A 27,759-nucleotide genomic window follows, 5' to 3' on the forward strand; every position below is an offset into this window, starting at 1 on the left:
GGCCAACAATATAAGGCTAACAATACGTTTTGAGTATCAGAAATATTTAAATTAATCTAGTTTGAAAATCGGTGAGGTGCAACCCATGTGTTTCATGATCTTAATTAGATCCATGTCTTCGTGTGGAGTTATTTCTACAGCTAAATTTTTGGTTGTACAGTGATTTTAACAGGACGAAAAATATGGAAAAAAGTATAACAAATGAGTATGAAAATTTTGACGGTGAAAAAATGATATGTCGCACATAAATTGTTGACATACAACTTTAATGCATAACATACAAAACTTTTCTATGTTTTATGAAGGTTTCTAGAGCATGTAAGTCTAACTAAACGGAAATTACGCACATGCCAGTTGAATTACTGGAGAGTGCAGTTAATAATGCTCCAAAACTATGTCTCTATTTTATAGGGCAATACAGTTAGTTACTTCAGACATTCTTGGACAGAGGAGACACTGATTTTATCAGATTTTTGTGAAACAGATGTACTCTCCCAACTATAAACACACAACACTTCATCTGGTCACTCATGGCCTTCTATACATCTATCCCATGATCTACATTATTTATCTCCAAGTTCTGAAAGCATCTCGCTACATAGTGACAAAAGACACTTATGGGATATACAACATACATCTCAATGATCACAACTGTGTCTTACCTAAGTGGGATACGTGTGTTCTCTCAGCCACAGAAGGTTTAAGAGGCATCTGACGTTTTCGCTGCATGGAGCAGTAGTGTCAGAGGATAAGAAATATCACAGCAATGAGCGTCATTACTGCATACGTTAGAGTACAACAAAAGCTGCACAGGGCAACAGTTCATACGCTCTGTTTTAGTCACTGCTTATTGCGGTATCCTTCAGAACGGGCCTATTGCAGAATTTCCTCTCGAGCAGCAGCAAGCACACTGACAGCAGCGCCGTGGCTACCAAGACGGCGAGTGCAGGAACCACACTCTGAATGGTCACCGGCTTGAGAGACTCCCGCATCTCCTGACCATCGTCCCACAGCCAGTGCTTCCAGTAAATGCGGTGAGTCAGACCTTCACTCCGCATCTGCAGCAGGCTGTGAACCATCACACAGCATTACTTCACAAGACAAACAGCACAACAATCACCTCTGAAAGACACAATTCGATATCTTAAAACAAAACGACACAACCTGTACACAAAAACTGATCATATTTTCAATGTATTTCGTGTAACTTAGAGAATAATTATGGGGCCTGACAGTCAGTACGTTTCCATGGGATCCCAAATTCGGTTTACCGTAAAATGATCTTACGTCACCAATACCGATTGGTAATGTAAGCTTTCCAGAGATCGACATTAGAAATGCGGTCTGACCATCAGAATTCAACTGACGTGGTTGATACTCATCGTAACACATCTGAATCCTGATGTTGCCAGCGATAAAGTACTTGTTTTTCAAAATGATGTTTCATGAGTGATTTTGTGTGGAGTGACGGAAAAAGAGAAATACTGTAATGAACTCGAACTTATTCCTATCCTTTACTTATTTGAAGATAATAATACCTTTAGTAGATAGAAATAGGTACATAACGATGATGCATATGCTTAATTTCCAAAATGGAAGTCACTGGCAGCAACAATATATTTCCACACAATATGATATTTGTTAACTGCAGAAACCAACTGTAAACATAAAGATTTCTGTGCATACCGAATGGCTGCTGATAAGCTTTCGCTATTTCTAGTTTCGGGAATAGTTATTTATTTCTCTCATTTGAAAGTTTTCTGGGCATTCTGAGTATCTGATAACAGTGGAGTATAATAATTTGGAAGTTTTCTAAACTTTCAGTCTCCAACGACGATGAAGTACGTTCCAGCAGTGTTCACTTCATATCTGTTTCATGAGGACAAAGTGATACCGTGTGAAGTGAATGAAAAAAAGAAGCACTATAATTTTCAATTATTCACATCATTATTAGATGGAAAAAGTACATGAATGATGATATACTTACTTTATTTCCAAAATGGAAGCTACTGGCAGCGACCCTGTATTCTACACAGTTATCAAATTTGTTAGCTGCAGAAACCAGCTGTAAAGACAAAGTCTCTTGTGTATACCCAAAGGCTGGTGCTAAACTTTCGCTGAGTCTAGGTAGGGAAATAGTGTTTCATCTCTCTCGATTGGAAGTTTTCTGAGCATTTTGAGTCTGCAATAATAGTGGAGCACAATAACTTAGAAGATTTCTAGACAGTCTGAGGCTCCAACAATGACGGATTCACCATCTGCATTGGTGCAATAAAAGATTGTCGCACATTTAAAGTGGCACAGATAGTTTTTTAAAAAAATCTTCAACAGTTTCCTTCTTATGACCTCATTGATATCTGTAATGAAACTATACTCTCTCTTTATTAAAAACTAGCGATCTGCCCCAGCTTTAAAGGATAAAACTAAGTATCTACAGCCAGATGACTTATCTAGCTTGGCACTAATTTTATTTATAGGCCACTGAGCAGAGTTGTGAGTAAACTATGGCCACATACCGACTCCCCGAGTCCAGCGCCGTTACGGAGCGAGCTACATTTTCTGTGTAACTGTTTATAGCATTTCCCAACCTAAGGTCGCTAAGAAACAACTTCTACCACACAACATTGGTAGGATACACCCTCTGCCACGCAACTTTGATACGAAACGCCCTACATCATGCAGGATCGGTACAAAGCACCCTTTAGCAAGTCACATTGGCATGAAGTACCCTCAGCCATGTAACTTTTGTAAGATGCACCTTGTGGCTTGCAGCGAAGGTTAGAAAACACCCACTGCAACGTAACATTGATACAAACCACCCTTTGCCATACAACGTCAGTGTCGTTCAACACTGATACGAAGCACCCCCTGCTACGCAATTTCAGTGTAATACCCTCCTCTGCGACGTTGGTTGAAAGCATCCTCTACCAGGAAACATCTGTACAGAACACCCTCTACATAAGGCTGGTATGAAGCACCCTCCGTCAAGCAACATGGGTATGAAGCAATTTCTGCCACACTACATCGCTATGAAGCACCTTGTGACAACCAACATCTGTACACTGTATCATCATTTGCATGTAACATTGGTACAAGGCACTCTTTTTTTCCACGTAACATTGGTACCTGCTCAGCAGCATCGCCGGATTGTTCGAGCTGCTGTCATTCCAAGGAGTTCTGCCTCTCACTGTTAGACGGCAATGACATCGTTTTCGCAACGTAGAGGACTTTAATTACCGTAGTTCACCAAATTAGCACAATACATTCACAAAACAAAAACAAAAACCTTCCTCGTAAATCAGTTTACATATTAGTGAAAACCATATCAAAAGTTCCTCAGATTAGCCCAGCTGAGCATTTTAATTTATGTATGTATAGATAGAAGGCAGACGTCATGAATGTACCACTACTTACAAACCACTTCATTGTGCTCATGGAGTCGAAACAGCTGAATTATAAGGGGCGTCCAAAAAGAAACGAGCCGAAGGCATAATCACAGAAGCCAGTACCCATATGTTAGAAATATTGACACTGGCTGTTGAGACTCTTGCCCCACTGTGACACAGGGCAGTGAATGGATGTCTCATAAAATTCCCGGGGCTTGATGTTAACCAGTTCCGCACGTACAGCTGGATGTTGTCTTCCGACGCGAATCGTTTGCCCCTCAGAGCCTTTTTAAGGGGACCAAGATGGCCCCCTTCTGATTCACTTCCTGTAGTACGGGACAACAGTAAATGCCCAGCGTTACTCGCAAATCTTGACCACCCTTCGCCAAGCGATCCAATCAAAACGATCAGGCAATCTCTCCCGCGGGGTCATTCTGTTCCACGACAATGCTGACGGCAAACACAGTCTCGGCACTCGTGCAGAAATTCAAATGGGAGGTTCTCGGCCACCCTCCATACAGTCGGGAACCCTTTCCCTGTGATTACGCCTTTTTGGTCCCCTTGAAAAAGCTCTGAGAAGCAGACGGTTCACCTCGGACGACGACGTCCAGCTGTATGTGCGGAACTGGTTAACATCGTAGCCCCGGGAATTTTATGAGACAGCCAATCACCGCCTTGTGTCACAGTGGGACAAGTGTCTCAACAGCCAGGGTCAATACTTCTAACAAACAGGTATTGGTTTCTGTATTTACATCTCCGGCTTGTTTCTTTTTGAACGCCCATTACACAAATACCATTCATGTAAAGCAACCGGCAATCCGAAACTGACATTTGATCTGGCCAGTTAAATGAAATAAATGCTATAATGTATATGTAGATACGGTCTAACAAACGTGTTGCTTATGAAGTTAATGGTAAAGATGTAATAAATCAAAACTTCATGCCTAAGTCTTATTGCATGAACAGTAAAAATATAGTAAGCGGTAACCATTGTTCCTTTCATTATTTTGTGGAGGACTCAGCGAGGAAAAGTTTCTAAAAGGTATGAAGTTATATGTAATGTCGTTGTAAATCCCTAAGTGCACTCATTGTCAAATACGATATGAATAAAGTATGTGTAATTTGTTCACCGTGCTTTACGTTGCGACAAGACATATGCTCAAATTCTGACTCTAATATTTGTCTTATTATGTTAATCCTTCACCATAAGGTTACCTCTTAATGAGCAGATTATTCAACTGTCAGAGATATCAGAAAGGTTTTCGTTTCTAACTTTCGACTCGTTCGTTTCGAGTACAGGGGTCCTTACGTCAAATTAATACATTTATCGTTCTCCAACATCCTAGGAAGCCTGAAACATAATCACGGAATCACCCCGTGTGTACGTACATTTACAGACGCCCGCACCTATAACTTTGACGCTCTATAGTCTCGTTAGATGACGTTTCCTGACATGGGTTCCTATTCAAATTTCGATGTACTCACTCCCTTCTACAAGTCCTAGAAGTCTGTAACGGGAATTTCCGACCACCTTGTATATGCCGACGACGATACTTTATACCAGGAGCAGATGGTCGCAGGCGGTGCATCATAGTTTGCAATAAACTTACAAAATCTTTGATGCATGGGAGGCTCGGTAGCAAATATGATTCAACGCCCCCAAACGTCAAGGATTAATACGCACAAAACGCCGGAAACCATAGTTGCAACCGTGCAGGTCTTTGGCACACCAATAGAGTAGGCACTTTATGACCAGCAAATTTCTTCATGTTAAGGCAGGAAATTAAATATTCCCGCAAATGACAAGAAATGGGCTCGTAATTTCACATTTTCAATCGAAAATAACTTTATTTAATATTTTGATGGCGTTATGTTTACAAATGCCTAAGCTTAGCATATGGCACTTAGGACTTACCACATAACCACTCGACAATACTGCCATTTATTGCAAAATGGCGAAAGTGAAGTTGTAAACCTTATTTGTGATTCATTTTAAACCTGAACCAAGAAGCTGTGTTATTGAACCCTGTTCATAGACTTAATAAATTACAGTTGTTCCTCGCCGCCTGGGCACTTCATCTGTGGTGTGTTGTTAACCTCACTCACGAACACTACAGAATTTACCGTTAATAGAACGTTCTCGAAATTTCCCATGTTTGTAATGTTTGGATATAATTGAACGCAATGAATGAATGAATGTCTGTGCAACCAGCAGCACTCTGTGTCCAAAAGGCAGTTGCTTTCTGTCTGTATGTTGGTGTTCCTAATAAAAGTGTTTCAGTGACAAGTGGTATACATCACTGATTGCCCAGTTCTCGTATTTGAAGTTAATAGTCGTTACAACGTGGCATTGCTTGTAGGAGACACTGGGTACTTAAAACCATCTACACCAACTTGGCTCCAAATACGCAGTGTAAATGCCGTCGCCTACGAAGACAGGAACCAGAGGACAATAAGTCTACTGTTACCACGCTCCGTATATTCAGGGGACCAATGGACTCGAAAATAGCAGTAAGTTAGTTGCACATCAGACGTCCGTCAGTGTGTTCTCGAGACAGTCGTCAGGACCCTGACGAAAGAATTCGAACGACTCGCTACATACAAAACGTGAAATGATATGAATGGCACAGCCCAGCGTTGGTACAAGTACAACGAAGAGAAGCTCGACAGCTGATACAAATTCCGGGCCGAACTAACGAAGACATTTGGTGAGAATCAGCAGCAAGTCTGCTTAGTGAAATAATTATTGAAGAACAAGGCCCAGCGTCTCTTGTTGTTGTTTTTGTGGTCTTCAGTCCTGAGACTGGTTTGATGTAGCTCTCCATGCCACTCTATCCCGTGCAAGCATCCCCCAGTACGTACTGCATCCTACATCCTTCTAAATCTGCTCAGTGTATTCATCTCTTGGTCTCCCTCTACGATTTTTACCCTCCACGCTGCCTTCCAATACTAAACTGGTGATTCATTGATGCCTCAGAACATGTCCTACCACCGATCCCTTCTTCTAGTCAAGTTGTGCCACAAATTTCTTGTCTCCCCAATTCTGTTCAATACCTCCTCATTAGTTATGTGATCTACCCATCTAATCTTCAGCATTCTTCTGTAGCACCACATTTCGAAAACATCTATTCTCATCTTGTGCAAATTATTTATCGTCCACTCTCTTATACATCGAATAAGAACGAAGGTTTTTCGCGACGAATTTCTTGCACAAAATATACTCGGATTTGCTGCCAAGTCATTCAGGCTAAATCTTCGAGCTTTCGACGATAACCACCATCCTCATTGTCAAGAAGAACTGACTGCCTCGCCCGCTGCTGTGGCGGCCTTGTACAGTCCACGGACGGCTTTTGCCTGCTCGGCAGTTACGTCGTGCGACACTCATACTGTTGTCATAACTGGCGACTGGTGATATCTGAAGCTGAGTGTTGCACCGAGGCTTCAATGTTGCATTTCTACATGAAATTCGTACATAGGATAAAATTCTTTATTTCGGTGTCTAGCGACTGGACATTCGTTACATTGCAAACACCCCTAAAATTTATGGTGTATGAATGTCACAAAATTCAATTTTTAAATCCTGTTCACGATCCTGCGAAAACTTAAGAGAGACGTCAATGACAGGAAGTATCTGTGACAAAGAGCATGCCACGAATTACGGACTAATCAGGAAGACTACTATCTTTACATAATGAGCCACATTCATAGTTGAACTGAAATACAACCGTCATTTAAAACACTTGAAATAAGAGAAAAATTAGACTCATGTTCCAAATTAGAGCAACAAACGTAAATTTTGCAATGTTGCGTTTATTGTGCCACAAAACATTATAAACAGGTCACAGTAAACTAGAAATACAGAACATAAACAATTGCAACATGCATAACGGCAGACAAAAATGTTCTTCGTTTTTTTACAACTTAACGGACTTGTACACACATTCTGACAACTGGTTAATGTATTCAGTATAGGGCGTGATCACCTCTGGCAACAATATAGCCCTGACATCGGCGGGAAATGCCGTGAATGACGTCATGATCCTCTTGTTGAGACAATAACGACCCCTCTTCCTGCAGAGATGTTCACAAATCTCGGACTGTGGTTGTTGGATGCTGACGGGATGCAACCCGTCTCCCTAGTGTATCCTAGACGTGCTTTATGGAATTAAGGTCGGGAGAGCAAGTAGGCCGCGCCATGCGAGCAATATCTTCTGCTTCCAAAAAAACATCAACCACCCGTGCTCTTATGACGTCGAGCATTATCGTTCATCAATATGACGTCGGGGCCCACAGCACCTTACAAAAACTACGCATAACATCCCAAGATCTCGACACGATACCTGACAGCAGTTAAACCTTGCCAATTTAACTTTACCATTTCATGAAGAGGTGTTCAATTATCAACATAACTGATGTATATCCACCTGATGATGGAGGTTTAAACCTTCGAAACGCGTCGTGGAAACAAATAAACAGCGACTGGTAACAGTAAACTTATTGTTTCATTTAATGTCAATAACAGTCACGGTAAAGCCTAACCTAAAAATGTTCGCATTTAAAGTTAATCCCAGCCCATATCATTAGGGATCGTCCTCGACATCAGTCTCTTTCCACAATATTTGTGTCCTGAAATCGTGTTCCGTGTGCCCTCCAATGCGAATCCGTCGAGAATCACTCTGCAGACCAAATCTGTGAGAAAAGCATTGGCCCACTATTCAACCGCCCAGGTGGTATGTGACAGCTACACTCTAGACATTCCCTTATTGTACTGAAAATTTCCCTTCCTCTATCTTTATTGATGCAAACTTGGCAGTCACCAGTTGGCTGAAGTCTGCGATCTCTATCAAGGGATCTCTTTCAGCGGAAGGCATTCCCAAGGGCGACAATCTTTCCTGACTCGTACTGTTGCGTGAAAATGATTTTATTCTTTCCAAAGTTGGAAAACACTTGCCTAAGCTTTCTGCTACGATGGACATCGTGGTTATCCTCTCTTAAACCGGAGTTTGTTTTCCACAATAGTTAAAACTGTTATGCTTCGTTGTAGTCTAAAGCAAGCTTAAACTAGTCTGTCTTTCGGACAGAATTTCAGAATTTCAGAAGTCACATCAGAATTAAGACGGTCCCCGTCAGAAACAGTTTCGGCCCTGCACATCAGTGCACTTAAATCCACCCTCTTCTTCATTGGATGCTGAAAACTCTGCACGCAGAAATACTCTGCACAGCCAGACTCAAACACCCATACGTCATCGCACATGTATCATTAACATACACTCCTACATTTACTGTCATTCTCTTACAGGGCAGGCATTTAATCGAAAGTCGCTAGCCTGCTATTGGCGGATAAATGCTATATTAGAGTACATTTGTTTGTAAGAAGTGTGACCGAACGGCATGCGTGCAGTATCGTAATTTGTTACACCTATCAATTTGTATATGTGGGACAAACATGTAGGAATTTTAGAAACAAGTTTGCAAAATATCTTAGAACATTAAAAAGTAATAGCTCCCACTCATCATTTGCTGATCACCTGATAGTGAGACGCAAAGAACATACAAACTGATTGAAATATTAATAAGGTTAGCAACAGTTTGAAGCAAAAATTAACAGCAAAAGAAAATTATCACATCCAGAAATCAGGAAGGTAAGTACTAAATGAAAACACAATAACCTATGGTTACCCTCCATATTAATTTACGTGGAAGATTTGTTATTGTCAGTGAGAATGGATCCACTACTTCAGTTCAGAAAGGAAAAATATCAGATCAGCCACTGGCCCTGAAGAGGCCTAGATTAAAAAATGGCATTATTCTCGGAATAATGCACTGGTTTACAAAGGGACTTTTTCTTTTTAGAACCGTGGAGGGCAAGGAAGGGGGAGGGAGAGGTGCCGTGGATCGCTGGGTTTGAAGTTGTAATTTCTTCAAAAAGTAAATTTCTTTTATTTACAGGCTCGGAACTTTTACCGGGGGTATGTTCTTTGCTTTTGTCACTATAAGATGTGCTTTTCTGGTTTAAAATCAGATGTTAAACAGTATAAAATAAACACAATAAATTAATATTTGAATAGGCTGTGAAATTGAAGTGACTAATAGGCTGCAAAGTATTAAAAAAATACTTACTGGTAGTTAATCAGTTCCCGATAAGGGCTTCTTTTCCTGAAGGCTATAGCTGTCTGAATATTTATCTGCCCCTGAGTGCTTACTGTAGGACATTTTGTACGCCCCTTGTATGCTTTGTAGACAGCTTCAGTTAGCATTGCTGCATTTTTATGTGAGTTGCATATTCCTTCAAATAGGTCCTTGTTACGTACTGGAATCTCTTCTTTTTCGACGTGCCTCTCGTAGACAGATGAAATAACTGCATCGCTAGTATTCTATTTTGAAATAAATTAAAGAATATTATCAACGGAAGTAGATTTCAATAATTTAACTCATAATGTCAGAAGATTTGAGCGTCAATACTGATCCCTATACTACCAAATCTGTCTTTCTTAGGTCTAACAAAGACAGCAATAATATAAGATATGCCCAATTCAAAAGGAGATCTTTACTGTGGTGTCGTTGTATGTAATCCCAGTGAATGAATGTGCTTGCCGAGAGATGGCGTAATGACATTACAGCTGCTCAAGCGGAGTTAACAGCATCAAAGCAATTTCCTCATTTCTGGAGAGTTGTTTAGGCAATTTCTTGCATGATGGATTCCTCCCCATCAGCGCAAAGGGCGATTATCCAATTTCTTTTCGCAGAAGGCAAGCATTCTCCTCAAATTTTTGAAAAAATTAAAGATGTATACGGGGAATGAGGCGCGACGTGTACACATCAAGGACATCCCGCCCGGGGCAGGCAGACGTTGTCACCATCATTATCATGATTTCAGCTGTGGAGAAGTTCATATGGACGAATGGCTGGATTATCACACAATATGTAGCTGTTAACTGTCAATAAGCAAAGGAACTCTGTATCATTTAATCCACGAGAAGTTTCGCTATGGAAAATTTAGTGCACAGTAGGTATCCAAGCATCTTTCGGAGAATCAGAAGACGGCGAGAAGGGGTGTTTACCTGACCCATGTTCTGAGATATGCGGAGCCAGAAGTGAATTTCATTGCTTAGATTGCAGCATGTGATGAATATGGTGTCGCCACGTCAACCCTGTCTTCTCGTCCAAGAAACGCCCACTGTGCCACAAAGGCTGGAAAACAAAACTCAGTTTCTTTTTCTACGAAGAAGGACCTCTACTCATCGACTGGCTTCCCGGGGGGGAGAAGGAATGCTGAGCACTGAAACACATTGCTTAGGCTCAGGTAGGCCATCATCGAAACAGACCATCACAAACAAGTGCAGAGGCAAACTCTCGAATGCGTTAGTGATTCTCCTCCATGAAAACGTTAGGGCACTTTTGACCAAGAATAACGTCGAGCTATTACACAAATTTCAATGTGAGTTCTTGTAACATTTTCCTTACAGCCTCGATATCTTTCTGGGCGACTACAAATTTTCGGCACATTAAACAATCTCTGTACGATCAGAGGTTTAGCTGTGACCGGAAAGTACCCGACACCATGGAAAACTGGTTCAAATGGCTCTGAGCACTATGCGACTTAACTTCTAGGTCATCAGTCGCCTAGAACTTAGAACTAATTAAACCCAACTAACCTAAGGATTTCACACACAACCATGCCCGAGGCAGGATTCGAACCTGTGACCATAGCGGTCGCTCGGTTCCAGACTGCAGCGCCTAGAGCCGCCTCTGCGGTCGGCCGAAAACTGGATCTGTTAGCAATCCAGGTGTTTCCACACTGAAGCCATCGACTCTCTTCCTACGCTCTGGGATCTGTGTATCAATGTGAATGACAATTATATATAGCTGAATTGTTTCACGTGCACTGGAATTGCAATACTGTTATTAAAATTTCTTTAAATATAACTGTAATCTCATTTTCTTTTCGGTACATCTTATATTCTGCGATAAGTAACAAACTTATTTGTACGTATATCACAAACTATAACAAGGAAAATACAGATTAGTGAAGAGGGGAACCTAATTCCAGTTTAAGTCTTTTGACTTGTTTAATACCTTACACCACATCTTCCCTTCTTAAACTAATCACTTCCTATCTGTATGTCCTCTACAGAAAGTAACTTAGATAACACGTTCTGTATACATTTAGTTTATGTTTCCCCTTCACTCCCATAACGAGGGGAAAATCGGAGAGATTATAAAAAATGAATTGGACTTTTAAAGCAGAAAATGAAGAAGTGATACACAATATTGAGTCTACTGGAGAGGGGACAGGTATAAGGGTTGCCTACTGTGGGGTGTAAGCATTGGGAGTGATATTAACATATGGCAACTCGTTCCCAGGAGAAGAAGAGGACTGATCGAACAAGTGCCAATATATTTCGCATCTGACAGCTGATCGAATAGCTGAAACACACTAACTGATTTTGTAAAAACACTAATCATATTTGCCTTTCTCCTTATATTATCCATATTTAATGCATTATTCAGATTTGGTATTTAGTATTAAGCATTACTGTAATGTAAGTAGTAATGGTCAGTATATCTTTTATTAACATTGAATGAGTGTATGACACATAAAATAATGTGGAGTACAAAGATATCGTGTGATGGAAGAGAAAAACAATTTAGGCCTTACTGTAGAAGATAAACGTACACTGCGGAGTGTTTTAGCTAACCTGCACTTCCACACTATTCCAAGTAAAAGGTCAAAACAAATTTTATTCTTGTAATTAGTTTCTCGTTGAAACAGTAAACCATGAATGCTTTGCCAATTTGTTGTTCTATGTATTTTTAAAGAAATGTTTTTCTCCTAATAATTGAAGAACATATGACATGCTCCAGCTTAAAGTAGTTAATACATTGTTCAGTAACATGATTCGCTGTGAGCCAAGCACAATATTATTATTCATGCAACATTTTATTTTTGTAGCTTTAATACTGGATAAGTTAATTATTAACTTGTTGAGACAGTAAACCATGAATGGTTAACCAATTTGTTGTTTTTTGTATTTCTAAATAAATGTTTTTCACCGAATAATTGAAGAACACATGAAATGAAATACTGCAGCTTAAAATAGTTAATACATTTTTCAGTAACATAATTCGCTGTGTAGGCAAACATTAGATTACTATTCATGCAACATTTTGTTTTTGTAGCTTTAACATTTGATAATATAATGGTACATAAGTATGCAAAAAAATTGATTACAGTAAATTGAAACTAAAGATTTGCACGTCATTTTCTCCTCAATGATAACATGTCAACACATTCCAGTTTCATAATCTGCTTGATTCTGAGTATAGTTTTCATCTTCTTTAGTTTTCTGTCTTTTATTTGTTATTTTGATCTTCCTTGTTATGCTTTCAGCAGCTTTTAAAGCTTCGACAACACATTTCTTGTCTACTCATAGCAACCCACTTTTGATGTTGTCCCTAGTTCTGATGCCTAGTCTGCTCATTGTTTATCATTTGTTTGCTACTCCATCATTAAAAGATATTATGGTGTCAATCACACCAATCTGAAAAGCTAATATCTGACCAAGAGTAGTTTTTGACAAGTCTTTGATAGTGCACCTATTGCAGTCTTCCTTCAGATTTTGTGTTTTCCTATGTAAACATTTTCCAGGAGTTTAGAATCTGAATGATCTCTACATATTGGCTTTACTTCCACCATAACAGTTTCTGAGATGGGATGAGCATGTGTATGTTTTTGTCCGTTCGCTCCACACCTATTGCACTTGCCAGTGAAGTGTTTCAAATGCTCAGAAGCCATACCCCAAATTGCTTTTCTATCTGACTGACATTTTCACTGCTTCTGTGACGTGTTCTATTTCTGATTTGGTGAGTCTACCTTGACCATCACTTGCTTTGCCATCAGAGAGTTTTCCCCTGTCATGTCCTTGTGTAGTTTCCTAAGTGTCCACCTCAGTCTCTTCTGTACATGTCCTACACATTCCATTTCCTTAATTTCAATTTCACCATCTAGTTTAGCAGCCACAACGCTATTAAAGCAACTGAACTACTAAAAATAGAGACTGCAACCTTGCTTTCCTTACCATCACAGAAACCTTCAAAGTTTTGTCACATTTGTGTTCATTTACCTAATTGGCACAACTTGGCCATGGGCCATGTTTTGTCAGACATTCATTGCCCAGCACCTTGCCTGTATTTACAGAGGTAACTGTGACAACACCTTTCAGTTATGTACGGCCTCTCTTCCACCAGGAACCGACTAATGCAGCAACAATATCAGCAGAATGACACATATCTACAGTTTCTTTCACAACCCTCAGCACAAATGCTTCACTGACTTCCGTTAGGGCATTATTCAAACGTTTATAATACCTCTCAAATTATGGAGGTGGCAGTGGAAGATTCTTCATAGCACAGAATATCTGGGCTGCTTTTCTTCTGTTCCCAATACACTTCATGGCATAAGCAAGGTGAATATTTAGTTCGAAACATTTTGTGCATGTTACAGAAGATGTCATTCTACATTTCGCTGCTTCACACACTTGACATTCCACTACAATTTTACTGGATAGGCCTCTTCTTTTACTCATGTCTTCACTAAATATAAAGAATTTTTCACTGTTGCGGTATTTACTTTTAGCAAGAGACGAAATAAATTCTGAAAGCCTACTATTATTTAGTAAAAAGTAGCCGTTAGTTTCACTGTCTACAACGCCATCTATTCCATATATTTTAAGATGTTTCAACTTGGCTTTTGAAACACTGTCTGGCGAACCGTTAGCTCTGACTTCACTGCGGCGTAACAAAATCTTCATTTTACCATTTCCAATAGTATTATTGGTGTTGATTACCGAAACATTTACGACTGCAAGTAGACTTCTCCGTTTTTGGAATTTTACTGTGACAAATGTTTGAGACATGTAGTCATAACAAATTTACAACGTGACCACACTAGATAAACTAAGTACATTCAAATAACCTACTTCTATTGACTGAAAGATCGATTGCAACAGTCGATAGGTTCTTCAAGGATATTACACAGACGATATGGTGTGGAAACAGTGGCGCCAAACTTAACTAAAAAGACATTGTAGGCAAGGTTTTGTGTCTGACAGTAGTGTGACAGCTGGGAATTCAAGCGTCGCATCTGATATAGAAAGACATTTAAACACAAATATCTACATCCATACAGATACTCCGAAACGGACCGTGTGGGGCGTGGTGGAGGGTACCGTGTACCACTACTAAGTCATCTCCTTTTCTATTCCACGCATGAATAGAATGAGGAAAAAATGACTGCTATGTGCCTCCGTATGAACCCTAATTTTTTATCTCAGCTTCGTGATCCTTACGGGCTATGTATGTCGGCGGCAGTAGAATCGTTTGGCAGTCAGCTACAAATGCCGGTTCTCTTAATTTTCTCAACAGTGTTTCTCGAAAAGAATGTCTCCTTCCCCCCAGGGATTCCCTTTTGAGTTCCCGAAGCATCTCGATAACACCCGCGTGTTGTTCAAACCTGCGGGTAACAAATATAGCAGCCCCCCTCTGAACTGTTTCGGGTTTCGATGTCCTCCTTCAGTCCGACCTGATACTGGTCCCAAATACTCGAGCAGTACTCATGAACAAGCTACAGCAGTGTCCTACATGCGATCTAATTTACAGGTGAACCACGCTTTTCTAAAATTTTCCCAGTAAACCGAAGTTGGCCATTCCCCTTTCCTACCACAGATATCACATCGTCGTTCCATCTCATATCGCTTTGCAACGTTACGCCCATGTACTCGTACTTACAGGACTTGAGTCTGTCACGCAGGAGACTAGTATTACTGTAACCGAAGATTACAGATTTTTTTATTCCTACTTATCTGCATTAACTTACATTGTTCCAAATTTATGGCTAGCTGTCATTTATCACACCAACTGGAAATTTTGTGTAAGTCGTATCTTCCTACAGTACTCAACTTCGACGCCCTGCGAGGCGCCGGAGTGGAGAAGAGTTTGTACCTCTTTAATTCTGGCGAATTTTGCATGAGAACTACACTCCTGGAAGTTGAAATAAGAACACCGTGAATTCATTGTCCCAGGAAGGGGAAACTTTATTGACACATTCCTGGGGTCAGATACATCACATTATCACACTGACAGAACCACAGGCACATAGACACAGGCAGCAGAGGATGCACAATGTCGGCACTAGTACAGTGTATATCCACCTTTCGCAGCAATGCAGGCTGCTATTCTCCCATGGAGACGATCGTAGAGATGCTGGATGTAGTCTTGTGGAACGGCTTGCCATGCCATTTCCACCTGGCGCCTCAGTTGGACCAGCGTTCGTGCTGGACGTGCAGACCGCGTGAGACGACGCTTCATCCAGTCCCAAACATGCTCAATGGGGGACAGATCCGGAGATCTTGCTGGCCAGGGTAGTTGACTTACACCTTCTAGAGCACGTTGGGTGGCACGGGATACATGCGGACGTGCATTGTCCTGTTGGAACAGCAAGTTCCCTTGCCGGTCTAGGAATGGTAGAATGATGGGTTCAATGACGGTTTGGATGTACCGTGCACTATTCAGTGTCGTATACGACCATCATTGGCACCAAGGCAGAAGCGACTCTCATCGCTGAAGACGACACGTCTCCATTCGTCCCTCCATTCACGCCTGTCGCGACACCACTGGAGGCGGGCTGCATGCTGTTGGGGCGTGAGCGGAAGACGGCCTAATGGTGTGCGGGACCGTAGCCCAGCTTCATGGAGACGGTTGCGAATGGTCCTCGCCGATACCCCAGGAGCAACAGTGTCCCTAATTTGCTGGGAAGTGGCGGTGCGGTCCCCTACGGCACTGTGTAGGATCCTACGGTCTTGGCGTGCATCCGTGCGTCGCTGCGGTCCGGTCTTAGGTCGACGGGCACGTGAACCTTCCGCCGACCACTGGCGACAACATCGATGTACTGTGGAGACCTCACGCCCCACGCGTTGAGCAATTCGGCGGTACGTCCACCCGGCCTCCCGCATGCCCACTATACGCCCTCGCTCAAAGTCCGTCAACTGCACATACGGTTCACGTCCACGCTGTCGCGGCATGCTACCAGTGTTAAAGACTGCGATGGAGCTCCGTATGCCACGGCAAACTGACTGACACTGACGGCGGCGGTGCACAAATGCTGCGCAGCTAGCGCCATTCGACGGCCAACAGCGCTGTTCCTGGTGTGTCCGCTGTGCCGTGCGTGTGATCATTGCTTGTACAGCCCTCTCGCAGTGTCCGGAGCAAGTATGGTGGGTCTGACACACCGGTGTCAATTTGTTCTTTTTTCCATTTCCAGGAGTGTAGATATGCACCTGACGCACCCCTTATCTACCACATAATTAATTATGTGCACGACGGTAACGAAAGGAATTGATGGTGGACCCTGCTAGTTGGTAATATGAGGAGTGCACACACACAATAATTTAACAAAAATCATAATCTACTCAGAGAAAAAAAAGGGAATTTTATCAAAATAAATGTCAGGAAATGGGATTCTGTGTCTATCTACATAAGGAGACGCGGATTAAATATTGCAATGAGATTTATTATAAATCAAAATATAAAGGTACATGATAGTTGACACGAACAGTAGGCTAAAGGATAGGGTATGAGAATTATGAGATTAAGAGCTGGCTCGAGCACAAGGGGCTTCCACACTCTGTGCTGCAATAGAGTGACGAAAATGACTGGAGGCCCTAATGAATCAAATATTACACCCCCCGACTATAATGCACTATCGCGATTAGTAGTGAGAGCTCAAATGGGAACACATGAAGAAACAAGCTATGTGGACTTGTAGCAAAGCGAGCGCATGCATTGCTGAGGACTTCAGAATAAAAATATTGGTCCTGCATTGCCAGAGCCGCAAAATACTTTACCAGTCCTGAAACCTGCAGCACGTCGTCTGTAGGCAGTGTTCTAATGATGTATGATCCGACTCCTACTGTGCAACAACTCTGTTTCAACCTATGGCCTCGAATGCTGTCCGAGAATTCTAAGTTCTCCTCAAGTGGCCGATGCAGAGAAACTCCTGGATGCGACAAGGATGTACCTCCAGAAAAAGACACAGGAAAACCTCCTAAACTCGGCCTGTCGCTACAGGTGCGAAAACGCAGAGCATGAATCTGGGTCTTAAGTCGCAGAATGAAACTGGAGTATGACCGAAATCATGCTCCACAACGATTCCGAAAAAGTGCAACTAAGTATCAAGACCATCCGATTCCGACGAAGATCAGATCCTGAATTAAAAAAGCTATGCGCCCACTCAACCCAAGACCGAAGCCAACGCTATTCCACTCCCCACTACCCTATAAAAGCCTTTAATCAGCATTCAATGCTGATTCCAAATTTCCCCCACACTATCTCAGAACATCATTCCCTCCAATAGCGATAGTTCCCTCCAATTTTGTACAGAGCTTTATGACGCCAATTGGCCTCAGTTTAAGTTGACCAGTCATGCCTCTGCTATTAAGCTGGGGCCACTGAACTTGCTGTTTGACCAGCTACGAAAACAGCATGCCAAGACCACGGGCCGTCTGGCGCCAGAGAGTTGCACCCAGCAGGGCACCATACACAATAATTCTCAAAATCATGAAGACAATGCACCGGAACGGTAAACACATAAATTGCGGTGACACTGAGATGGATCCCAGGACGTTTCGCCCTCCATACAATATGCAAAACTCGACTGACGCCAATCGCCCCGCCAGGCGCTTCCCTCACAATAAGTCCCATAGGGAAGTAACAAAGGAAACTAAAAGCAAGACTACATTCAGCTCCTAATATGCACAGCAATCAAGTGAAAAGTAATTTGAGCTCTCAGTACAAATACACCATATTCGCCCCGTTCTCACGGTGGAATGATATAAAATATTAATAAAAGTGATGAAAATGATAGGCGACATGAAAAAAAGGCATGGAACCTCTCAACCTTACCATACAACGGATCATCATCAGCAATCAACCTCGCATTGCTGCTCGTCCTGTCAGCCAAATGATTTATGTATATAGTGAATAACAGCAGTCTTGTCACACATCCCTGGGGCACTCATGACGATACCCTTGTCTCCGATGAATACTCGCCGCCGAGGGCAACATAGTGGCCTCTATTACTTAAGAACTCTTCGAGTCACTCATATACACTCCTGGAAATTGAAATAAGAACACCGTGAATTCATTGTCCCAGGAAGGGGAAACTTTATTGACTCATTCCTGGGGTCAGATACATCACATGATCACACTGACAGAACCACAGGCACATAGACACAGGCAACAGAGCATGCACAATGTCGGCACTAGTACAGTCTATATCCACCTTTCGCAGCAATGCAGGCTGCTATTCTCCCATGGAGACGATAGTAGAGATGCTGGATGTATCCTGTGGAACGGCTTGCCATGCCATTTTCATCTGGCGCCTCAGTTGGACCAGCGTTCGTGCTGGACGTGCAGACCGCGTGAGACGACGCTTCATCCAGTCCCAAACATGCTCAATGGGGGACAGATCCGGAGATCTTGCTGGCCAGGGTAGTTGACTTACACCTTCTAGAGCACGTTGGGTGGCACGGGATACATGCGGACGTGCATTGTCCTGTTGGAACAGCAAGTTCCCTTGCCGGTCTAGGAATGGTAGAACGATGGGTTCGATGACGGTTTGGATGTACCGTGCACTATTCAGTGTCCCCTCGACGATCACCAGAGGTGTACGGCCAATGTAGGAGATCGCTCCCCACACCATGATGCCGGGTGTTGGCCCTGTGTGCCTCGGTCGTATGCAGTCCTGATTGTGGCGCTCACCTGCACGGCGCCAAACACGCATACGACCATCATTGGCACCAAGGCAGAAGCGACTCTCATCGTCCCTCCATTCACGCCTGCCGCGACACCACTGGAGGCGGGCTACACGATGTTGGGCCGTGAGCGGAAGACGGCCTAACGGTGTGCGGGACCGTAGCCCAGCTTCATGGAGACGGTTGCGAATGGTCCTCGCCGATACCCCAGGAGCAACAGTGTCCCTAATTTGCTGGGAAGTGGCGGTGCGGTCCCCTACGGCACTGTGTAGGATCCTACGGTCTTGGCGTGCATCCGTGCGTCGCTGCGGTCCGGTCCCAGGTCGACGGGCACGTGCACCTTCCGCCGACCACTGGCGACAACATCGATGTACTGTGGAGACCTCACGCCCCACGTGTTGAGCAATTCGGCGGTACGTCCACCCGGCCTCCCGCATGCCCACTATACGCCCTCGCTCAAAGTCTGTCAACTGCACATACGGTTCACGTACACGATGTCGCGGCATGCTACCAGTGTTAAAGACTGCGATGGAGCTCCGTATGCCACGGCAAACTGGCTGACACTGACGGCGGCGGTGCACAAATGCTGCGCAGCTAGCGCCATTCGACGGCCAACACCGCGGTTCCTGGTGTGTCCGCTGTGCCGTGCGTGTGATCATTGTTTGTACAGCCCTCTCGCAGTGTCTGGAGCAAGTATGGTGGGTCTGACACACCGGTGTCAATGTGTTCTTTTTTCCATTTCCAGGAGTGTATTTTTGAACTTACTCCATATGCTGGGACCTTCGTTAACAGCTTGCAGGCAGCAACCTAAAGATGACTGTCCATAGCCAACAGCGCATTCAGCTGTCCACAAACTGCAGCCAGCTCCTCCTCCACCCACACACAGTAGCTGGCCGAGACACAAGCAGCAACAGAGGAGTAACCGTTTATGTGACTATTACGAGTTCCTAACCAGGAGCTAATTTTATTGTATCATCTGTGTGCTTTTATAGTTCAGTTTCTGCGTTTAAATATATTATCTAATAGTCACAGTTTTCGCCTTTTCGTTTTAGTCGTAAAGTAAACCGATTTTGTGACATATTACAAGTTCGCAATCACGGCCGAATTTCACTTGAATGCTTTCGGTAGTTAGGTTTTTGAATATCTGCTTATTATTAGACACAGTTCCTGCGTTTTCATCACGGTCTACAGTAGAGTTGCGCAACGTGTGCCGATAGTCCGTTAATCTGCATAGTTTAGTTTCCCACGGTCTTTAGTATGGACAGGGACTGTGATTGTAATGTGCAGTTCCGAGCCGATATGGTGACGCTTCGCTCGCAGCTTCAGGCTGTGATGGCTTCTATTACACAGCTTGGGGCTGCAGTGGATGGGCACCACTGGTGTGGGTCGGCCGTGGGCATCCAACGGACGTACAGCATGTCCGAGTCGTCCGATAGGTTATCGCCAGTGCACATCCCAGTTATTGGTCGCACTGAGGTTGGCCCCTCACCTGTGGTCGAGAGGGAGGCCGCCCCAGGGCGAAGCAACCGGTGAAAGACTTCCCAGGCGGCCGAATATAGGGCCTCCCTGGAATGTCTGATAAAACAGGTTACAGATGCTGTCTGTGGCTGACCCTGATACTGAGCCAGATCCTGTCGCCTGTCCTGTTTCAGAGGAAACCACTCAGCCTGCAAGATCTGGGCAGTCGCAGAGAGTGTCATTATTGATAGTTGGGAGCTCCGACGTTAGGTCCATTATGGGGACCCTTAGGGAGTTGCCTGCCAAGAAAGAAAAGAATGCTAATGTCTCCGTGTACATACTGGGTGAAGTCGTTCCACATCTGGAAAAGGTCCTCCAGGATACCATGAAGAGAATAGGGTATAACCAACTGCAGGTAGTTGCTCACGTTGGTACCAATGATGTGTGTCACTTCGGATCAGAAGAGATTCTCTCTGGTTTTGAGCGGCTAACAAAAGTGATAAAGGCTGCCAGTCTTGCATACAAGATGAAAACAGAGCTGACCTTTTCCAGCATAGTCAGCAGACCGATTGAGGTCTCTGGTACAGAGCCGAGTGAAGGGTCTGAATCAGAGGCTCAAACGGTTCTGCGACCATGTAGGCTGTAGATTCCTTGACTTGCGCCAAAGGGTGGTTGGGTTTCGGGTTCCACTGAATAAATCAGGTGTCCACTATACGCTGGAGGTGGCTACACTTGTAGCAGGGGCAGTGTGGCGTGGACTGGGCGGTTTTTTAGGTTAGAGGGTCTCGGGAAAACACTAGAAGGGCTTCAATCACAAAGGGAGCAGGCCGAACACAGGAAGAAGGTAGATAAAGGAACCATTAGTATAACAGTAGTAAATTGCCGTAGCTGTGTTGGGAAAGTACCAGAGCTCCAAGCACTAATAGAAAGCACCGATGCTCGCATCGTAAAGGCACTGAAAGCAGGCTAAAGCCCGATATAAGCTCAGCCGAAATTTTTGGGAAGAACCTAACGGTGTTCCGAAAGGATAGGCTAAACACGGTTGGCAGTGGCGTGTTTGTTGCTGTTAGAAGTAGTTTAACTTGTCGCGAAATTGAAGTAGAAACTTCCTGTGAGTTATTATGAGCAGAGGTCATTATTGGCAACTAGAATAAAATAATATTTGGATTCCTTTACCTACCTCCCAATTCAGATGATAGAGTTGCTGAAAGGTTCAAAGAAAACATGAGTTTGATGTCAAATACGTACCCGACTCATAAGATTATAGTTGGTGGTGACTTTAATTTACCCTCGATATGTTGGCGAAAATACATGTTTAATTCCGGACGTACGCATAAAATATCATCCGAAATTGTGCTAAACGCATTCTCTGAAAATTATTTCGAGCAGTTAGTTCATGAGCCCACGCGAATAGTAAACGGTTGTGAAAACACACTTGACCTCTCAGCAATAAATAATCCTGAGTTAATAACAAGCATCAAAACCGATACAGCAGTTAGTGAACACAGGGTTGTCGCAGCGAGATTGAATATTCGAATCCCCAAATCCTCCAAAAATAAACGAAAAGTATACTCATTCAAAGAAGCAGATAAAAATTCACTTGACACCTTCCTCAGAGGCTATCTCCACTCCTACCAAATTAATAATGTAAGTGTAGACCAGATGTGGCTTTAATACAAAGAAACAGTATCTGCAGCAATTGAGAGATTTATACGAAATAAATTAACAAACGACGGAGCTGATCCTCCTTGGTACACAAAACCGGTTAGGAAACTGTTGCAGAAACAACGAATCAAACATGCCAAATTTAAACTGGGCGCAAAATCCCCAAGATTGGCGATCTTTTACAGAAGCTCGAAATTTAGCGCGGACTTCAAAATGGCTTTGAGCACTATGGGACTTAATTTCTGAGGTCATCAGTCCCCTAGAACTTAGAACTACTTAAACCTAACTACCCTCAGGACATCACACACATCCAAGCTCGAGGCAGGATTCGAACCTGCAACCGTAGCGGTCGCGTGGTTTAAACTGTAGCGCCTAGAACCGCTCGGCCACCCCGGCCGGCAGCGCGGACTTCAATCCGAGATGCTTATAACAGTTTGAAGAACGAATCTTTGTCTCTAAATCTGGCAGAAAATCCAAAGAGATTCTGGTCGTACGTGCAGTACGTTAGCGGCAAGAAACTATCAAGGCCTTCTCTGCGCGATAAAAATGGAGATACTATAGAATACAGTGCTGCCAAAGCAGAGTTACTAAACACAGCCTTTCGAAACGCCTTCACGAAATAAGACGAAGTAAATATTCCAGAATTTGAATCGAAAACAGATGCCAACATGAGTAACGTAGAAGGAAATATCCTCGGAGTAGTGAAGGAACTTAAATCACTTACTAAAAGCAAGTCTTCTGGTCCTGACTGTATACAAAATACGTTCCTTTTTCGAGTATTCTGGTGCATTAGCTCCATACTTAACAACCATATACAACCGTTCGCTCGACGAAAGATCCGTACTCAAAGATTGGAATGTTGCACAGGTCACACCAATATTCAAGAAAGGTAGCAGGAGTAATGCACTAAATTACTGGCCCATATCATTAACGTCGATATGCAGCAGGATTTTGGAACGTATGTTCTGTTCAATCATTATGTATTACCTCGAAGAAAACTGTCTATTGACTCACAGTCAACACGGGTTTAGAAAACATCATTCCTGTGAAACACAACTAGCTGTTTATTCACATGATGAGTTGAGTGCTATTGACAAGAGATTTCAGATCGATTCTGTATTTCTGGATTTCCAGAAGGCTTTTGACACTGTACCGCACAAGGTGCTTGTAGTGCAAATGTGTGCTTATGGAATATCGTCTCAGTTATGTGACTGGATTTGTGATTTCCTGTCAGAGAGGCCACAGTTCGTAGTAACTGACGGAAAGTCATCGAGTAAAAAGAAGAGATTTCTGGCGTTCCCCAAGGTAGCGTTATAGACCCTTTGCTATTTCTTATCTATATAAACTATTTAGGAGATTATCTGAGCATCCGTCTTAGGTTGTTTGCAGATGACGCTGTCGTTTATCGACTAATAAAGTCATCAGAAGATCGACACAAACTACAAAACGATTTAGAAAAGATATCTGAATGATGCGAAAACTGGCAGTTGACCCTAAATAACGAAAAGTATGAAGTCATCCACATGAGTGCTAAAATAAATTCGTTAAAATTCGGTTATACGATAAATCAGTCAAATCTAAAAGCCGTAAATTCAACTAAATACCTAGGCATTGTAATTACGAACAACTTAAATTGGAAGGACCACATAGAAAATGTTGTGGGGAAGGCAAACAAAAGACTGCGTTTTATTGGCAGGACACTTAGAAAATATAACACACCTACTAAGGAGACTGCCTACACTACGCTTGTCCGTCCTCTTTCAGAATATTTCTGCGTGGTGTGGGATCCTTACCATATAGGACTAACGGATTACATCGAAAAAGCTCAAAGAAGAGCAGCACGTTTTTTACTATCGCGAAATGTGGGAGAGAATGTCACAGAAATGATAGAGGATTTGGGCTGGACATCATTAAAAGAAAGGTGTTTTTCGTTGCGACGGAATTTTCTCACGAAATTCCAATCATCACTTTCTCCTCCGAATGCGAAAATATTTTGTTAACACCGACCTACATAGGGAGAAACGATCACCATGATAAAATGAGGGAAATCAGAGCTCGCACGGAAAGATATAACTGTCCGTGCTTTCCGTGTGCTATACGAGATTGGAATAATAGAGGATTGTGAAGGTGGTTCGATGAACCCTCTGCCAGGCACTTAAATGTGATTTGCAGAGTATCCATGTAGATGTAGCATGCACACATCCTAGCTATCCTAGCAAGACTAACTGAAGAAGTAAACTATAAATGCGGACAGTATTGTAGAACGCAACTTGCTGCCGGGCTGAATTGTCACCAGTGGATGCTGATGCGTTAATGAGCTAAGTAGCTGGCTGTTCAGTGAGAAACTTCTGCACTGCAGACTGAATGAATTATCACTTACAAAAACGCGAAATTAAAACTCTTAAGCAGAAAAAATACGCAGGAAACTTAATAAATCTCTACGAACAAAACGCAGAAAAAGATAAACACTTAACTTGCCGCTTTGGGGTTGTGCGTGTACATCAGCCGAGAGCTAGAGCGTGGCTAATTAGGTGCTATACCTAAAGTATACACCTTTAGAATCAGAAAGATCACAGAATAAAAGAATCCATTTTTTGCGCCCCATGTTGCACATATCCTTTTAACAATAATTGACGTGGTAGTTATTAACAAAAAGTCTCTTATAATTTTGACATTGTTCAGAAGTAAAATCAAGTATTGAAACTGACTTAAGTAATTACAAATATAAATGAAACTTGTGTAAAGTTCTGTATTAGAATTACGGGCTGCAAAGAAAGCAAGAAGTTGTGGTATTTATACTGTAGACGTTTTGAAAGAACAGACCAGCATATTAATCGTTGTATCATTTTATGTCTTTAACTGAACTGATGCGATGCCCGAAAGGCAGTTGTGTCCCTGGTTCCTGAAATAGCAAGATTTGCAGTTCTCCTGAAAAGAATCCCCTCAAGCAGCTTTATATCTGAGATTAATAAATTAATCAACGTCATGAAGTAGCTGGAATGCAAAGTACATTTTGAAGACTATTCAAGCAATGGTGCACACTGAGGGTCGTGCTTCGAACATAAAAACTTTTCTGGTCTAAGCTTGCTGTACTGATCCTTATTCCAAAGATCATAGAACACAGCATTTTCAGTATTCCAGAGAGACAAATGCTGCCATGCTGCACGCTGTAAAGTAAACATATGGAAGGAATGTCTATGGAGTGCTCATTCGCACGCGTAGAACGAAATTTTTGCTGCCAACATATTTAGAAACAGCATTTTTTAGATTTTATATCGCATTTGACTGTCGAAAAAAGATGTATTACATAAATTCTTCAAATTCTGGTCTGCTTCTTTTATTGACAATTTACTAATTTATTATATGTCTATCACGAGGAGCTCGTTTTGCCATTTTCAAGAGATCCTGCAACGAAGATACTTTTTGTTAAAATGTACGATAAAATTATGTTGCTTACATCTATATTAAAATATAGTATTTATGGTTTACATATACAGGGTGTTACAAAAAGGTACGGTCAAACTTTCAGGAAACATTCCTCACACACTAATAAAGAAAAGGTGTTATGTGGACATGTGTCCGGAAACGCTTAATTTCCATGTTAGAGCTCATTTTAGTTTCGTCAGTATGCACTGTACTTCCTCGATTCACCACCAGTTGGCCCAATTGAAGGAAGGTAATGTTGACTTCGGTGCTTGTGTTGACATGCGACTCATTGCTCTACAGTACTAGCATCAAGCACATCAGTACGTAGCATCAATAGGTTAGTGTTCATCACGAACGTGGTTTTGCAGTCAGTGCAATGTTTACAAATGCGGAGTTGGCAGATGCCCATTTGATGTATGTATTAGGACGGAGCAATAGCCGTGGCGCGGTACGTTTGTATCGAGACAGATTTCCAGAACGAAGGTGTCCCGACAGGAAGACGTTCTAAGCAATTGATCGGCGTCTTAGGGAGCACGGAACATTCCAGCCTATGACCCGCGACTGGGGATGACCTAGAACGACAAGGACACCTGCAATGGACGAGGCAATTCTTCGTGCAGTTGACGATAACCCTAATGTCAGTGTCAGAGGCGTTGCTGCTGTACAAGGTAAAGTTGACCACGTCACTGTATGGAGAGTGCTACGGGAGAACCAGTTGTTTCCGTTCCATGTACAGCGTGTGTAGGCACTATCAGCAGCTGATTGGCCTCCACGGGTACACTTCTGCGATTGGTTCATCCAACAATGTGTCCATCCTCATTTCAGTGCAAATGTTATCTTTACGGATGAGGCTTCAGTCCAACGTGATCAAACTGTAAATTTTCACAATCAACATGTGTGGAATGACGAGAATCCCGCACGCAATTGTGCAATCACGTCATCAACATAGATTTTCTGTGAGCGTTTGGGCAGGCATTGTTGGTGATGTCTTGATTGGGCCCCATGTTCTTCCACCTACGCTCAATGGATCACATTATTATGATTTCATACGGAATACTGTACCTGTGCTGCTAGAACATGTGCCTTTACAAGTACGACACAACATGTGGTTCATGCACGATGGAGCTCTTGCACATTTCAGTCGAAGTGTTCGTACGCTTCTCAACAACAGATTCAGTGACCGATGGATTGGTAAAGGTGGACCAATTCCATGACCTCCACGCTCTCCTGACCTCAACCCTTTTGACTTTCATTTATGGGGGCATTTGAAAGCTCTTGTCTACGCAACCGCGGTACCAAATGTAGAGACTCTTCGTGCTCATATTGTGGACGGCTGTGATACAATACGCCGTTCTCCAGGGCTGCATCAGCGCATCAGGGATTCCATGCGACGGAGGGTGGATGCATGTATCCTCGAAAACGGAGGACATTTTGAACATTTCCTATAACAAAGTGTTTGAAGTCATAGTGGTATGTTCTGTTGCTGTGTGTTTCCATTCCATGATTAATGTGATTTGATGAGAAGTAATAAAATGAGCTCTAACATGGAAAGTAAGCGTTTCCGGACACATGTCCACATAACATATTTTCTTTCTTTATGTGTGAGGAATGTTTCCTGAAAGTTTGGCCGTACCTTTTTGTAACACCCCGTATATTCGTAGTTACTTCTTTTACGTCTCAGATGTTATGGAGTACTGTATATCACATACTTCAGGGTAGAGCATTTTTTGATCACCCCTTCGTACTACTGGTCACGTTTATAATAGCATTTATATAGCACTTTACTTGTATGACAATTTTCTCCAGCGATGCTTATATGCTTACAGTGAATTACTCGCGCAATATAAACAATATATTACAAAGATACTATAACTATAACCTTTGTTTCTCGTACAAAGATTTTTGTGTTGAGTATACTATTGTCTTTTACACACCGTGAAATGTTGAAAATTTATCCTTTTTCTTTTAGGATGTCAATTAAGTTTTCTAAATAAAGTTATGCTTCAGTTCTTTTG

The 27,759-nt window shown here is 42.5% G+C and overlaps 1 protein-coding gene across 1 annotated transcript in view; it reads right to left on the reverse strand.

Annotated features, from left to right (window-relative positions):
- Nucleotides 1-836: 836 nt before the first annotated feature.
- Nucleotides 837-27,759, reverse strand: part of LOC126335734 (glutamate receptor 1-like) — a 54,748-nt gene continuing 27,825 nt past the window's right edge. Inside the window, exons 4-5 of the mRNA XM_049999190.1 lie at nt 9,507-9,760; nt 837-1,068 (exon numbers count right to left, since the gene is read on the reverse strand). Coding sequence (XP_049855147.1) covers nt 837-1,068; nt 9,507-9,760 — 486 coding nt within the window. The remainder of the gene's footprint in view (nt 1,069-9,506; nt 9,761-27,759) is intronic.

This window comes from Schistocerca gregaria, chromosome 2, assembly GCF_023897955.1.
Source record: "Schistocerca gregaria isolate iqSchGreg1 chromosome 2, iqSchGreg1.2, whole genome shotgun sequence".
Taxonomy (NCBI): Eukaryota; Metazoa; Arthropoda; class Insecta; order Orthoptera; family Acrididae; genus Schistocerca; species Schistocerca gregaria.